Source organism: Myxine glutinosa, chromosome 8, assembly GCF_964187855.1.
Source record: "Myxine glutinosa chromosome 8, kmMyxGlut1.1, whole genome shotgun sequence".
NCBI lineage: Eukaryota > Metazoa > Chordata > Myxini > Myxiniformes > Myxinidae > Myxine > Myxine glutinosa.
The window spans coordinates 100,922,103-100,938,292 of NC_136268.1; the positions used below are offsets into that span (position 1 = coordinate 100,922,103).

Sequence of the window (16,190 nt, forward strand, 5' to 3'; positions counted from 1 at the left end):
TCCAAGTCCAATGTGCTTTGGGGTCCACTTTTTCCCATGGCTGACTGCAAATACAATATATTGTGCAATGTTTTGGACGTTTGACTAAACTTTTGCCTCAAGTACTTCGTCGTCATTTTCATCAGTGTCACCATCAAGAGCTGACTGGCCTTCAAACAGAAGACGAAGGAACATATATAGGGAATCTGGTATACATGCAGCTGCATCATCTTCACTGACGTTGAATCCTTTGTGGCCTGGCTGTGACACGAGGTCTCCTCTAATCTTAAGGGCTACGTGGACTAATGAAAGGAAAATGTCATCTCCAGGTTGATGGACTGGCGTGAATAGTTCGTCGTTGTCTTGATCTTCCATCTGTGAAATGGGAATATGGCGATATTTTGTGGGAACGAGAAGTGTTTTGTTTCCCGAGGGTGCCCTATCTAGCAAAGGGATAAACTCGTAGATCTCCGTCAAATGATGTTTTAGCTTTTCTGTGAAAGAAGCCCTGCGGCTGAGAAACGATGGTGGAATCTCAATGTTTGCATCCTTGGTCAGGCAGCAGTACCGATTGAAAACATCATGTAGTTCCAATACATGTCCTTTCTGAGCTGAGACTTGCAGCTCTGAACATAGCCACGCTATGGCTAGATCAGTTCTGTGACTAATGCTTTGAATAGCTTGTGTGGACCTCGTAAAGTTCACATAGCATTGAAGGTGGTATTTGCCTTCTGACGCAATCAGATCGTTGACACATGCAACTCGAATACGTAACACTTTATCAAACTGTGCCGCCTCGATTATCTGCGCACTCATTTTCTGTGTTGTTACAGATACAAGTCTATGCTTTATATGCACAGTTTGACAGAATAAGCATTTGTCCCAGTCAGTACCCAGGACAGATCCTCGCAATATATGTGTTGATCTGGAAGAGATGCATGTTTCTTTGCTGCTCGATGCTTGTTCGCCATCTGTGTCCATACTACATCCTGATGTTTTCTGATGCTGGTGCAACAGCTGAATTTTTCCCTTGTCAGTAAATTGTGCGTAGCAATGTCTATGCCACACAACTGACTCTGCATCTGTTGACTGAAGCACAACTTCGAGTCTATCAATAACATCTCTGTTGCTATTATCTCTGAGTTTACTTCGTGCGGTTACAGCATCTCGGAGTGTCAGCAAACCCTGCTTCCCAGCCTGGTGCACATCCTTGTCGTCCTTCTGACAAATGATACAGAGACTCAGGGATGGTGATGAAGATCGCCTCTTGAGACTAAGCACTGGGTCCATTTTTTCTGAAAAGAGATAAGCCATGGTTAACACTCGTACCCAATAAGCATGTTCTCAAATATACAGGTTATAATACTATACTTATAATTAAGTCTTAAATAAGCCGCTCCGAGTGCACACATTTAAACTGTAGCTTAGACAACAATATGTTAGCATGTATATCTTACCTAATGCCATTGCGCTGATTAAGTATGTTAAACACCTTAACTAAGTCCACGGATTGTCGTCCAGCATAAAATGATTCCAATAATCTGAAAGATAACTTATGAAAAGCAATAACATGAATGAGGCAGTATAACTACCACTACTCCAGGTATCATCCAATATGTTTGCTGTTGTAGAAATAGTCAGTATTGTGATTAATGAGTTGTTTTAACTCTAAACCTTAAGTACTACATTCAGACACCAATAACATATCTGTCGCTAGTGGGAAACCAAATATATGCATTTTTCAAATTTTACTGCGGCCATCTTGGATTTTGTCCTCTGGCGGGGTGCCAGCAGCTTGTATTTGCTTGGTATCAACTTAGTTTGAATTATCCATGTTGAAAGTGTTTTCAAAAGACCAAATACCTACTCTGCTAACATAGTTTTAACCTAAAGCATGAAATAACAAAATTTGACACATCAAATATGTGCGATTTTGGCGGCCATTTTGAATTGCGATTTTGAGCCACTATAAAGCATTTGCCAGCTTGGTAACAACCGGATTCGGATTCAGCATACCCAAATTATGTTAAAAACACTTGTTACCAACTTTTAACAAGAAATGCCTCAAGCATTTTATATAAGGGCCTTTTGAGGTTTTACGTCCTGTCTATTAGGAGGGATTGATGACGAATTTGGATAAGGGGAGATATGGGGGACGTGACAGTAGAGACAGATTGGTAAATTTGTAAATTGTGTAAATACGGGGTAGGGGCAAGGGTAGAGTAGGTGACATGGGGGGGGGGGGGGGGGGGTGACGAACGCTAGGGACGAGCTTTCTCAGCTCGCTCTCCCGCGCCCTTCATGTTGCATTGCCTTGTTTTTATGTGTACGCTTGCGCCCTTGCCCCGCTAATTTGCTTTGTCTTCCTTCCCCACTCATGGACCATGTTCTTTTGTGTCCGAGGGGAGTGTGCAGGTGCCCTGGATTGTGCGCCCGCACCCTTGCTGCCTCCTGCCTGCACTGATGCACCATATGGACCACACGTTCTGTGGCCTGGCCCCTCTGCTGGGACCGACCATTGTTGCCAGCAGTATCTGGCTTGCGGACCACTGTTTTAAGTGGCATCAATGCCCAGCAGTCGGACCACCTGAGTTGGCCCTGCTGGCCATAAATAAAAAAGCGGACGCGGTGTGTGCCCTTTTTATTAAATTAACAGCAAGTAAGAAGAAGATCCATCAATCAAGCCAAGATACATCGGCCCAGCAGCACAGGAAGCAGAAGACATCATTTTATCATTTTTGAAATGTTTGTTTTGTGCATTTCTGGTGCTTTTTGGTGCATTTTTTATTATGGTGCCTTTATTGGTACATATGGGTATGGTGTATCGGTGCAGTGCATTGCAGATGGCATTTCCTCTTATCAAAACATCTTCTCTTTTCCCACAAAAGACAGGTCCTGGGTTACAGTGTAAATAATTAGTAGAGTCTTGTAAATAATGCTCCCCACCGGCTCTATGTTTAGTTTGAAGACCATTCCGTAATTCGGTTAATTGTGGGCGTGAGTCTGTTAGTTAGCTACTCAACGCAGTAGGTGGGACATATTTAGTGTTAAAACTGTTGCACTCAGGGTAGTAGGTTAAAAGTGGAGGGTAACCACACCTAAGTGTCACATTAATTTAAAAGATAGCCCTTTTGTTTCGGCTCGGGCCGAGCCTGGAAAAAGCTGGAGGGTGCAGTGTTGCGGTTTTAGAACCCACACTTTCTTGTAAATATCCCATCATTAAAAGGTTAAAGGTAGCACCCCTAGTTAGTCCACAAGCAACACGTAGGTCACCATAGAACTTCAGTTATTTCATTAGTATGTGTTTTAGATAAGGCCGTGTTTCCAATATTTTAATCTGCGTTGCGTCAATTAAATAAGAGTAGGTAGGCCCTTTCATTCATTTTGCAACCTCCCTCTCCAAGTGACGCCATTACGCGCCCCGACAGTCGGTGCCTCATGGCTCTCCCAATTTGTTACGCGCTTTTGTTAGCAGCGTTCGCTGCCTTAGCGCTCGCTCAAGCCGCCATAAGCCACGAGGTAAGGCCCGAGAAAGGAGGCGGAGCGCCAAGAAGAAGGTGTGGCCCCGTCATCCAGCCGTCAAAGGCGGAGCCAGTAAGCCCTCACCAGCCAACCAGGGCTGAAGTAACATCACCGACAGGCGTGGCTTTTTGGCTCGCGGAGTGATTGCTGGTCGCGTTATATAAGCGCGAACGCAAAGCCCTTTCACAGGACTTGGAGGACTCGTGCGAGAGCGGCACTATTAATAGGACTGCGCGGAGGACATGCCAGCGAGCACATTTTACTGAGAGAACTGACGGCGGCAGCGTGCATTACAAGAGGACTTGTTGGAGGCGCGCTCGTTAAAGAGGACTGATGGGAGAGAGCGCATTGAGAAGCATCTTTATAAAGAGATATACGGCGCGCTGATTAAGAGAACATTGGAGAGGGGGCATTTGGCACGAGTGTGCATCTATTACGTACGCCGTAGGACACCAGCTTCCCCCGGCTATATAACTGTCCGGTCGCGTTCAACTATACGCGGAGCTGCCTGCCGGGTTTCGCCCGCTGGACCGGAGCCTGGACCCCATCGCCGGACCCTCTACCTGTTCCATCTACAATCCCCGTGTGTGTGTGTATGTTTGTCCTGGGTAATAAGTTAAGACTGCCATAAGACTGCCCTGTGTGCTGCTTCTTCCTCTTCCTATCTTGTACATTCTTTTGTTTCCTCCTCTTTTCTTGTACATTGTGAATAAATTGCTGTTCTTTCTTGGCTTCCTCTTATCCGATCGCATCCATCCTTTCTCTCATTGGGTAAACGTGGCACGATTGGAACCGCTATAATCGGGTCTGGTCATTGCTAACGGCCGGAATCGCGGCTCGCTTCGCTCGGCGTGTCCACTAACGCCGTGGTTCGGGCAGGAGTTATTTCCCTGCTTCGCGGTCGGTGTTCGTAATTAGGTATTTGGGACTAAATTGACCAATAACCCTACCTAATACCGACCGGAAGGAGCATATAACCCCCAGGACTCGGGTCGGCCAGAAAAAAAGACAAGGGGATTAACCCCCCCTTGATAAGGGGAGCGCCGACATCCGAGATCCGTAACAATATCAATTTTTTTTTTTTTATCATAATTTAAAGATTGCTTTTGGACCAATCGGCTTCATTGGAAGAAATGCACAAACATCTCAATTTGATACAACCTTAATCTAATCGATGCAGTCTCACATAAGTATCAAAATATGGTGTAATAATAAGCCCAAGTTAGAATAAGGTTCCAAGTATATGGGCTTGGAATCCGAATAATCATAATAAACCCCAACTACAGCAATAGGTTTCCAGCCATACCAGCTTGGAATCATAAAAAACATCAATCTGCCATGTCCAAGCAGGTAGCTCTCACCAAAACCACGACTCATAAACCTGCAGACTGTCACCACGAACTTGAGGTAATTGTGAGGCAGTTGCAGGAGAAGTACATGGAGAAGAGGAAGAAGTTGTTTGTTGGGTTTGTTGATCTGGAGAAAGCATTCAATAGGGTTCCACGTGAAGTAGTGACATGGGCATTGAGGAAGTTAGGAGTGGAGGAATGGTTGATCAGAGTAGTGATGGCAATGTACAAAAGAGCGCACACAGCTGTAAGGACGAAGGACGGGAACAGTGGTGAGTTTGAAGTGAAGGTGGGAGTGCATCAGGGGGTCGGTACTAAGTCCACTACTATTTGTAGCTGTGATGGAGGTGCTGGCTCGGAACATAAAGGAGGGTTTACCGTGGGAGTTGTTGTATTCAGATGATCTGGTGTTGATTGCAGAAAGTATGGATGGGCTGAAGGAGAAGATGAACAAGTGGAAGGAATGTATGGAGACAAAAGGTCTGAAGGTGAATATTGGAAAAACGAAGGTGATGCAAGTGGTAAAGCATGTGGTGAGGTCGAAAGAACTGGGAACTGGCCGTGTGCTGTGTGCAGGAAGGGTGTCGGAGTGAATTCCATTCAATGTACAATGTGCGCTGAGTGGGTTCATCAAAAATGTAGTGGTCTGAATATGAAAAATGAATGAATGATCGTTTTAAGGCCATTTTTCCCAGCTAGAGCAGGGGTTAGCCTTGCGGGCCCCATGGCAATCATGGTTCCCTGTTTGAGGCAATGTTTTTTATGGCCGGATGCCCTTCCTAACGCCATTAACCTGAGGGTTGAGAGGGTCTGAGAGGGTCATTAACCAGTATGGCACCTACATTCAAGTGTAAGGTGTGCACAGAGGGAGCTGCGGATGGAGGAAGTGTTGAGTTGGATCTTGGAGATGGCGTGAAGCTGGAAGGTGTGAAAACATTTTGTTACCTAGGAGACATGCTGAATGGAGAAGGTGGATCAGACTCGGCAATGGTTGCTGGAGTGAGATGTGCATGGAAGAAGTTTCAGGAACTGAGTGGCGTGCTGACGAGGAGGGGAGTGTCGTTGAAGCTGAAGGGAAAGGTGTATGCTGCATGTGTGAGAAGTGTTGTGATTTATGGGAGTGAGACAAGGGTAATGAACGTAGAGCAGCAACGAAGGCTGGAAAGGGTGGAAATGTGATTCGGTGGATGTGCGAAGTATCGTTGAGAGAGAGGAAGACAAATGATGAATTGCGAAAGATGATGGGAATAGAGCCTGTGATGGATGCTGTGAAGAGAAACAGGTCGAGATGGTTTGGTCATGTGTTGAGGAAGATGAAAGTGACTGGGTGAGAAGAGTAATGGGAATGAATGTAGAAGGAAGTAGAGGACGGGGAAGACCGAGAAAGACTTGGCTAAAGGTGGTGGAAGAAGAAATGCGGGCAAGGGGGTTAACAAGGAGAGATGCAGAAAATAGGGCAAAATGGAGAAGATTGTCATGGGGACCGCAAGGCTAACCCCCGCTCTTGCAGGGAAAATGCCCTTAAAATGCGTTGTTGTTGTTTGTAGACTGTCACCGCGTAATTCCATCTTGGACACGACTGAGATGTGACTATTAAGTACCCAGTTCCAGAAAGGATCAGTCGTTTTGATTTTGACCATCAACAGCCATCTGCAAACAAGTACGTACACAAAGGTAACATTTCCCCCGCCATTCAACAACGGGAAAATCAAGACCACCAAACAAACAGATCTAGTGCAGGCTCCATCACCTCGCAGATGCTTTGCGATTTGTAAAGCAGATCCGATCAAATGCTTCACTCGTTTTTATTGAAAAAACAAACATTTAAAACTGCAGTGAGCCAAGGCTGCAATCTACCGTGTAGCTCCAAACCAGGCCACAAAGAAACGATATCCTAAACTTTTGTACAGTTAATAAATTACCGAATGGAGGGATGAGGAATAAAATGCATACAGAGTGGGAACCCCCATGAAGAGCCAAAGTTATCAATCAATCATTGCAAACATCCTTACCCAATCATTGCCAAAGGCCTGAACTGCATCGTTTGTCTAAGGTAATTTGGTGCAACATCAAAAGGTCATCGGACATGGGGTACTATGCATAGGTCGAAACAGTGGCGAACTACTGTGAATGCGACCCCCATTGAAGGACGAATCAAAATCAAGTCTCCGATACAAGTCATGCAGACGACAATATTGCAATGTCCACAGCGTTCTTCAGCACATTAGCTTCACTCACACTGGGCAATATCTAAGGATCACTATGGTATAAGGTGACCCCGATGAGTGTACATAGGTGTGTCGGGGCTGTATGGGAAAGGCAAGTTGGACGAACGGCGTACAAGGCAGGAAATGAAGTGGCAGTGAGATAGTTGCTCTCCAGGCAGAATTCCAGAACATTACTCATAAAAGGATCCTATGTTACAGTATACCGTTGCTCGATTTGGTCATGGACAGTTTCTTGTACATTTTTTGTGAAATTCTCGTCTTTAACAAAGACCCGTCGACACTCAAGAGGGAAAGATGCCTTGCGGTCCGAGAGTGCGTGATGGGTTAATCTCGGTGGGGTCACCGGTCGGGCTCTGGTTCGTCGCCGGCAGGACGTTTCCTCTCGCGACAGTGCTTTTTGTGCACGGGCCAATCGCTCTGCTGGCAGGACGAGCCACAGTATCGTACGGCCTTGCAGCGACCACAGATGTGAAACTCACGGAGCTGCGACAGGAGGGAGGAACAACGGCGTGTGCACTGATCGCTCAAAAATATCACAAAAAAAACAAAAAACTTTGGGATTACAAAGCAATGTTAAAGGACAATCCGTGACGTTTTCTTAAACATAGTCTTTCGACCAATTACATTAAATTAATGCAATCCTGCAATCAACAGTAGAACACTGTCAAGAAGTGGCAAGCATCCGCAACAGGTCTAACAGCAAATGTGAAAAATCACACGGCCCTACCTGCCTCTCGATGGCCGAACAGGGAGGGTAATGACACTCGTAGTAGGCCCAGCTGTCGTCGGGTGCACGGCCAACCGCTTCGCCGTTGGCGTCGTAGCATCGGGGCGCGGCGAGATCCGGAAAGTGCTCATCCACAGGGTCACAGGGCAGCCGCTGGATGGCGAGCCAATACAGGCTTTGCTCCCTGAATCAGCACAGAGATCATTACCGAGGGCATAGGCTCTCGAAGCGAGTGCCGAATTGTGGTGCCAAGAAGCACAAGACACAAAGGTTCTGCACAAGACACAAAGGTTCTTTCTCACCTCTGCTTACGAGACATCTCAGGTGGCGGTCGCAGAGGGCTGTTCTGCGGCACAAGCTCCAGATTCTCCAGGCGATTATCGACTGACACTGCGTTTCGATGCGCCACCTGAAATCCTGGAGCGACGCCACCCCTGTGCTTCTCCCTGCACCGTGTAGGTAAAATACAGTTTATGAGAACCTCAAACAACCACGCTCAGTTAACAGTTACTGGTAGAAATAACTCGATTTTAGTTATTGGGCAGTTACTGGGTATTGGAAGATTAAACGTTTTCATTGGCGAAAGCTGCACTGCAACATTTCACAAAACACAAAGGGACAAATTTACGAAAGGCGCTTCACGAGTATCTTGCTAAAACATGCCTCGTTACTCTTAAACGCTGACAAAAACATTATTGTACACGCACAGCTAATCTCCCGTCTAAATAGCAATTTACGAAGGGAGATAAATAGCCTCACTCACCTCACCCTCCCCCTTCTCCTCCTCGTAATCCCTCTCCTTTCTTTCCACTCCCGATCCTCCCCCCCCCCCCCCTTCATTTCCATCTCTTTTCTTTCTTTCTTTCTCTCTGTCTGTCTGTCTCTCTCTCTACCTCCCCCCCCCCCCCCCAACACACTTTCCCCTCCCTCCTCCCTTCCCCTCCTCTCCTCTCTCCATCCCCCCTTCCCCTCCTCTCCTCTCTCCATCCCCCCTTCCCCTCTCTCCATCCCCCCTTCCCCTCCTCTCCTCTCTCCATCCCCCCTTCCCCTCCTCTCCTCTCTCCATCCCCCCTTCCCCTCCTCTCCTCTCCTCTCTCCATCCCCCCTTCCCCTCCTCTCCTCTCTCCATCCCCCCTTCCCCTCCTCTCTCCATCCCCCCTTCCCCTCCTCTCCTCATCCCCCCCTTCCCCTCCTCTCCTCATCCCCCCCTTCCCCTCCTCTCCTCATCCCCCCTTCCCCTCCTCTCCTCTCTCCATCCCCCCTTCCCCTCCTCTCCTCTCTCCATCCCCCCTTCCCCTCCTCTCCTCTCTCCATCCCCCCTTCCCCTCCTCTCTCCATCCCCCCTTCCCCTCCTCTCCTCTCCTCTCTCTCCATCCCCCTTCCCCTCCTTTCCTCTTTCCATCCCCCTTCCCCTCCTCTCCTCTCTCCCCATCCCCCTTCCCCTCCTTTCCTCTTTCCATCCCCCTTCCCCTCCTCTCCTCTCTCCATCCCCCTTCTCCTCCTCTCCTCTCCATCCCCTCCACTCCACTCCTCCTCTCCTCATCCCCTCCTCTTCTCTTCTCTTTCCATCTGCCCTTCCCCTCCTCTTTCTCCCCCCACTCTTCATATTCCCGTCACTAAGCAACTCCGTATTACCCGGCATCGCCGGGTCTTTTGCTCGCCCCTAATAAAAAGGAGTAATCCGATTCTGATGTACCATATTCTGTTACAGAGCTTCAGTGCTGCTGAAGCTGTTTCTTGGCAAGGGTTATACTGGGTGGCTAGCCATTCTCTTCCGAGAACACATTAATATAGCATAACTATTCCAAACGAATTAAATATCATGGGCTGACAGTATGGCCTAAAGGTACACACACTCACCTTTCAGCTGTCTAGCCTGGGTTCTAATCCAGACATTTTGGATTACCAATGACGCTACTCCGCAGCATGCTGCAAATGAACAAATAATTAAATACCACTTCTTTACATGTTTGCCTTTTTAGGTCATCTCATCTCGATTATCAGAGATGAACTGTAAAATGGGTGGTAATGCCGGATGATTGTCCGTCCATTAACTTTTTGCTATTTTTGCTACTCTTCCATTTATCACCCAGCTGATTGTTCCTAAAGTTGGCAAATGAATACAAGAAAGTATCCCGCACAATCGCACACGTTTCAATTGTTCGATTTTGGATCATGTGGGTTACCTCCCAAACTTTGGATCCCTACTCGTCCCTTATTTTAACAACCAATTGCTCTGAAAACAGATACAGCCCTTCGAAGCAATGGTCCGCAGGATCACTCGGTCTTAGATGTTCCGAATTTGTATCATAGCGGTTTTCAAGGGGGGGTTTCCCCACTGAGCCTTTGGATCACTACTTGTCCATTATTTACCAACTGGTTGCTCTGAAACACTTCTACCCGATAGCCCGCAGGATCACTCGGTCTTAGATTTTTCGATTTTGGATCAGGGGGTCTCCCAAGGGATCAGGGGGCTTCTCGTGGGGTTCTCCCAAATTAGCAGAGGATTGAACTACAACCTCAAGAGATGACAGTCAGCCCCACTCGGGGCTATTTATTATTAATGTACCAGGCATGTGGAAGGGCCTGTACTGTATGCATTACAAGCAAGACGAACATTCATTCATTTTGTGTGCAGACTGCAGCTACTGGTTTTCATCATTGCTGGGAGCATTACTGTGCCGCTGATGCAGTGTCCCATGTAGGTTAGGGCAGGAATTTGTAATTTGTTCATGGTGCTGGTGATAGCTCGCTTACTCTTCACAAAAGACACATTGGCATCTTTCACGTCCACCAACTAAATTCGGCAGATGGAACGCGCGGTTTAACGTCCATCCGAGGGAGGGCACACACATTGAATGAATCACCCTGCTTGTGAAACACCGGGATGACAGTTCATATCTGGGCTGAGATTCAAGCCCAGGCCAGACAGCTTCAAACAGATCAAGTGTATCAGTGTTCTTATTTTAATGCAACATGGGACTCCAATTGGATGAGCAGAAAAAGGGCTTCAAGATTGGTGGAGGATATTCTTCTTTTTTAGTTTATTAAGTGGTTTGTGCCATTTGTATGTTTGACAAAATTCAAAGGCACAGCCAATTGGGGACTGATGGAGTAAGGGAGGATGGTGTTTCCGACAGAGTCGGGCTAGAGTCGAGCTCAAAAGTGTCTTCTTTCCCCGCCGATTCCGCCAAGCCCGCCCCCTTGGCTGTGGTTTCGCTGGATAGTAGATAGGGACAGTGGGAATCTCGTTCATCCATTCATGCACGTCACTAGTTAGATGATGAGGCATTTGGCTACCGATAGGTCAAGGAGCTTTCAGTTCGCATCATTTACTTTTTCCGTTTTAGGTGTGGACTCCACCATCCGTCCGCGCCATCACCGTGGGCAGGTCTGTCAGCCCTTGCCTCCCTGTGGGGCCGCACACCCAAACCATTAGGGGATCTGGGGCACAAGAAAATAATACCGAAAATGCAGAAAGAAACTTCGACCAAAAGACCCAAATCAAAACAAGCCCCTCCTGAAAAGAAAAATATTTTCTGGGGCACACAGCTCTCAAAGGCGCCCTGGTACTTCCAGGGCAGTGCATCCCTGAAAAATCTTGAGGGATCTGGGACAAGTGAAAAATAATCAAAATGGAAAAAGAAACTTCAACCAAAATCTCAATCATAATGCTGTCCCACCAATCGAAAATAAATCTAGGACAATACAGCGCCCAAAGGGCACCTGCCCACCCTACACCACGGGCAACGTAATGAGGACAGCTTAAAGGCTCGGAACGATTTCATGATACTCTCCACAACCTTGCCTGTGATCAGTTGGAGGTCCCCATATGTAAGGCCGAGGTCGCGGAGAATGGACGCCGATTCCGGCACCCAAACTCTGCTCCAATTGAGCATGATGGTCAAAACACGTGGCCGGTTGAGAGTGCGGAGCTTGCCACAAACCCACTGGTGGACATCGGCAACATCGTAATAGCGCCTCTTTCGGTCATGCTCAAGTGAAAGTGTGAGAGTGTCGCTCATGATTTGTGCATCTAGCACCACAGCATCCCCACCTTTCGCAGAGATGATATCTGGCTTCCGGAGACCGGCTTGCAGTGGGAATGCCGGGTTCCGCGAGAACCTCGTACCCACGCTGCCGGAGCCGACCGCACACCAAACGACATACGTCGTCGTACTCTAACAACGTGAGTACGGATGCACGCCTGGGAGACATGGGACAGAGTCTCCTTCGCACGGCAACCCGCATCACACCACCTGCTCTGAGCATCCAAAGGCCTGCTGCGGTTCGAGCGGGATCCCAGTGGGGAGCAAATTGCCCCGCACCTTCACCGACTCAATGTATGCTCTGCCCGACTGAAGACAAGTCTGGTTGAGCACCCAGCCCTGAAGCTGGGGAACTCGACTCGCCTCAGCCAGGCCACGCCATCGACTGTCGCGTGCAACAGCCAGGCCGTGAGAGCATCCACCTGTTTGACAGACCTTGGATGCTCACCCCCGTAATGCAGGCTACACGTGTTACGGAGTCTTATCCAGTCCCCCACGCTTGTCCGGAAGATGCCTTTCAAATAGGGGCTATCTGAGCACTCTAACCCTCGCAGTCTACGCTCACGCAGAATTGGAATCTTGGTGCGAAACTGGGTCAAACCCAGCCCACAATATGCGGCCCTGGCATGAAAGAAAGACACCGGAGTGTCCCTCGGTAGTCTTAGCCAGAGCCGCACACGGTGGCGCACTTCTCGATCGAACCTGCGGAGCGTACCTGTCCAGGCTAGACCCAGCACAAGCTCATGGCTCATGCTGGAGCTTGCGCAGCAGATTCTCCCGCAGCATAGCCATCCGCTGTTGCGGCTTTAAAGGCGCTCGCCTGATGTTTACAAGCCCCTACTGAAGGGACGCCCCATATGTAGGGGCAATTCCCCTGAGGAGGAACTTGATCCCCAGGTATTTCAGCTCTTCTGCTGCCGTGCAGGCAGAAGCGTGCACGGCAGCAGGCGATATCCCCGGCGGTGACTGTAAGTCATAGTTACTCCCGCCGTTTACCCATCCATCATGGGATAGACTATAATGGAGGATTTGTGGCACTCACGATCAATGTAATCATCGTGACAAATCCCAGAATTCTTTGCTCGATAAAATATCCACATCAATGCTCAGAAATCCAAAATTCTGCTCGTCCGTTCACATGGCAATGAACTTGGGCGCAGATTCGGTCATTTCTGGATTTGGTGATGGCACTGGCGGTATTTTAACATAAACGCAATCTATTAATTGGAAACTTTCAACCGGTTTATCCAAAAAAGGTAGCAATTCCACCTGCTGCCCATTTGAGATGGCATTACAAATCCATGATGTACCCACACAGGTGATGGAGCAGATGTTAGCTTAACAACACTTAGGACTCGCTTTTACAAACATCAAGTGAATATCATGACAAACGATGGCCCAATAATTACGTACCAGAGGAGGTCGTGAAGCCAGCATCCCGAACCCCGGCCCGAAAAGGGATCAAACACGTGAGCAAAGATCCGTGCACCATTACCGTCGGCGTCTATCTCCATCTTCGCCTGTGGATCATAAATCCATCGTTTGTCAAAGCAAACTTGTAGGCCCACGTCGGGGCTCCAAGAAAAGGTGTTTAACAGGTGGACAAACTTGCAGTTAACACGAACAGTTTAAACAAACTAGAGTTCACAGAACACCTCAGCCCCACGCAGTCATAAGCAAAGAGAGATGGAACGTTATTGGAAAAAGAAGAAGAGTCTCAATATCCCCGCACCCTGAGAGCACGAGCGGCAAATGTGAAAAATGATCGATTTTCATTGATTGTGAAATTTCTGTGTGAATTTTTTTTTTTGAAAATCGTTGACAAAAAATGATTTTAAACTTTGTTTCACTGCCACACAGACAGACAGACTGAAGCAAATGCTTTACCGCGAGTGTGGACGAGTGCTCGGGTGGAGTGCGGACAAGTGCTCGGGACGAGATATCATACAATTTGCCAAATTCAGAGCCAAAGTACTCCGAAACTGCAGGTTCGTGTTCTACTGTGCTCAAATATATATAATTAAATTGAAATGATGGAGTACCTCGATCATGGACCGACGTCTGTAGTATAGATAGACAGTGAATCAATTGCTTAACCCCGCTTTGCACTACGTGTGCAGGGTAAATATATTACACGTGTTTGTCAGTTAACTTTGCCAACTATTACTACTCACCTCAAAAGCGTATCGCTCCACCAAGGAAATGTCTCTCTCGTCGATCAGAGTATACTTGGTCTGCAAAACACGAAGATACCTCATTGGGTATGGCAACAGTAACTATGGTTGTGAAAAACACAGATCTGGCAGACTCTGCTCGAAGAGCCCCCCCCCCTCAAGTTCCCTGGTGTGCCCCCCGAGTTCCCCGGCGGTGTGCCCCCCGAGTTCCCCGGCGGTGTGCCCCCCGAGTTCCCCGGCGGTGTGCCCCCCGAGTTCCCCGGCGGTGTGCCCCCCGAGTTCCCCGGCGGTGTGCCCCCCGAGTTCCCCGGCGGTGTGCCCCCCGAGTTCCCCGGCGGTGTGCCCCCCCGAGTTCCCCGGCGGTGTGCCCCCCGAGTTCCCCGGCGGTGTGCCCCCAGAGTTCCCCGGCGGTGTGCCCCCAGAGTTCCCCGGCGGTGTGCCCCCCGAGTTCCCCGGCGGTGTGCCCCCCGAGTTCCCCGGCGGTGTGCCCTCCGAGTTCCCCGGCGGTGTGCCCTCCGAGTTCCCCGGCGGTGTGCCCCCCGAGTTCCCCGGCGGTGTGCCCCCCGAGTTCCCCGGCGGTGTGCCCCCCGAGTTCCCCGGCGGTGTGCCCCCCGAGTTCCCCGGCGGTGTGCCCCCCGAGTTCCCCGGCGGTGTGCCCTCCGAGTTCCCCGGCGGTGTGCCCCCCGAGTTCCCCGGCGGTGTGCCCCCCGAGTTCCCCGGCGGTGTGCCCTCCGAGTTCCCCGGCGGTGTGCCCTCCGAGTTCCCCGGCGGTGTGCCCCCCGAGTTCCCCGGCGGTGTGCCCCCCGAGTTCCCCGGCGGTGTGCCCTCCGAGTTCCCCGGCGGTGTGCCCCCCGAGTTCCCCGGCGGTGTGCCCCCCGAGTTCCCCGGCGGTGTGCCCCCCGAGTTCCCCGGCGGTGTGCCCCCCGAGTTCCCCGGCGGTGTGCCCCCCGAGTTCCCCGGCGGTGTGCCCCCCGAGTTCCCCGGCCTTGTCCGCTCCGACATCCCCGGCCTTGTCCGCTCCGACATCCCCGGCCTTGTCCGCTCCGACATCCCCGGCCTTGTCCGCTCCGACATCCCCGGCCTTGTCCGCTCCGACATCCCCGGCCTTGTCCGCTCCGACATCCCCGGCCTTGTCCGCTCCGACATCCCCGGCCTTGTCCGCTCCGACATCCCCGGCCTCGTCCGCTCCGACATCCCCGGCGATCGATGCGGAAACGATCACAATTTTGAAACACCACAAAATGAGAGGAAAGTAAAGGATGTTGACAATCCCGTTCGGTTGATCTTTACTTCACGAGTTCACCGCTAATAGTAATATAATAACACAGGGTCTCGGACATTGTGACCACATGGCGCCGCCTGAGGCCTTACCTTTCCAGCCACGCGTCCCAGGCGTACAATGCCCAGACGCAAGTCCGACATTCCGCTCGCTCTCTGTCGCCGTCCGTCGTCCCAGGGCCCGATTCCTCGCCGCCGCAGCCCTGCCCGGCGATGGCCGGAACCGGGAGACCAAACGGTTCGACCGCGAGATCACCCGTGACGTAAGAAGCGCGGGAAGCCAAGCACGTGACCTCAGCGACGAGACGCCGATTCGCGTCCTTTTTTAATCATCTGTGACACGTTCGGCGATCACTATTCGAATCGGAGAAAAAATGTTCGTTTATATGACACGTATCATTGGAAGCGATGCCGAATTTCGGGGAATCTTCTCCAGTTTCGAATTTACAAGCGAATCACGTGGTGCAGCTTTACGTGACGTCATCGGAAGCAGTAGGCGTTGCTCCTCCCCTTGCCCCATGTGGCTCACACGTGGCACGTATCACATTTTTAATAAACCTTTCTTCTCTGTCCACTTGACTTTCTTACATTAATAATAATAGTGAGCAACAATAGGAACGTGCAAGGTGTAAGTATAAAGAAAATTCGACAAACTGTGTCCCTTCAAGAGGCTGCTCGAGCAGTTATAGACCAGAGCAGAGAACATGTCATTTCGCCATCATACCTGCACAAACACCTTAGTTAACGAGGTGGGTGATTTTGTCCTGACTCATTTTGGTAATTCGTGGAGCGCTTCCATTTTCAATATGGCGGTTTTTACGTAGCACACGTGTTTGTTCCTCGCCAACGTGATGCACATGTGTCCCTCCCCTTTCCATTCGGTG

The 16,190-nt window shown here is 49.7% G+C and overlaps 1 protein-coding gene across 1 annotated transcript; it reads right to left on the reverse strand.

Moving 5' to 3' along the window:
• Positions 1-6,639: 6,639 nt before the first annotated feature.
• On the reverse strand, positions 6,640-15,800 carry ZMYND19 (zinc finger MYND-type containing 19). Its single transcript, XM_068124966.2, has 6 exons — positions 15,400-15,800; positions 14,029-14,088; positions 13,268-13,374; positions 8,108-8,251; positions 7,806-7,989; positions 6,640-7,561 (listed from the first exon to the last, which is right to left on the reverse strand). The coding sequence occupies exons 1-6, from the start codon at positions 15,448-15,450 to the stop codon at positions 7,418-7,420; spliced, it is 690 nt and encodes a 229-aa protein (XP_067981067.1). The 5' UTR covers positions 15,451-15,800; the 3' UTR covers positions 6,640-7,417.
• Positions 15,801-16,190: the final 390 nt, after the last annotated feature.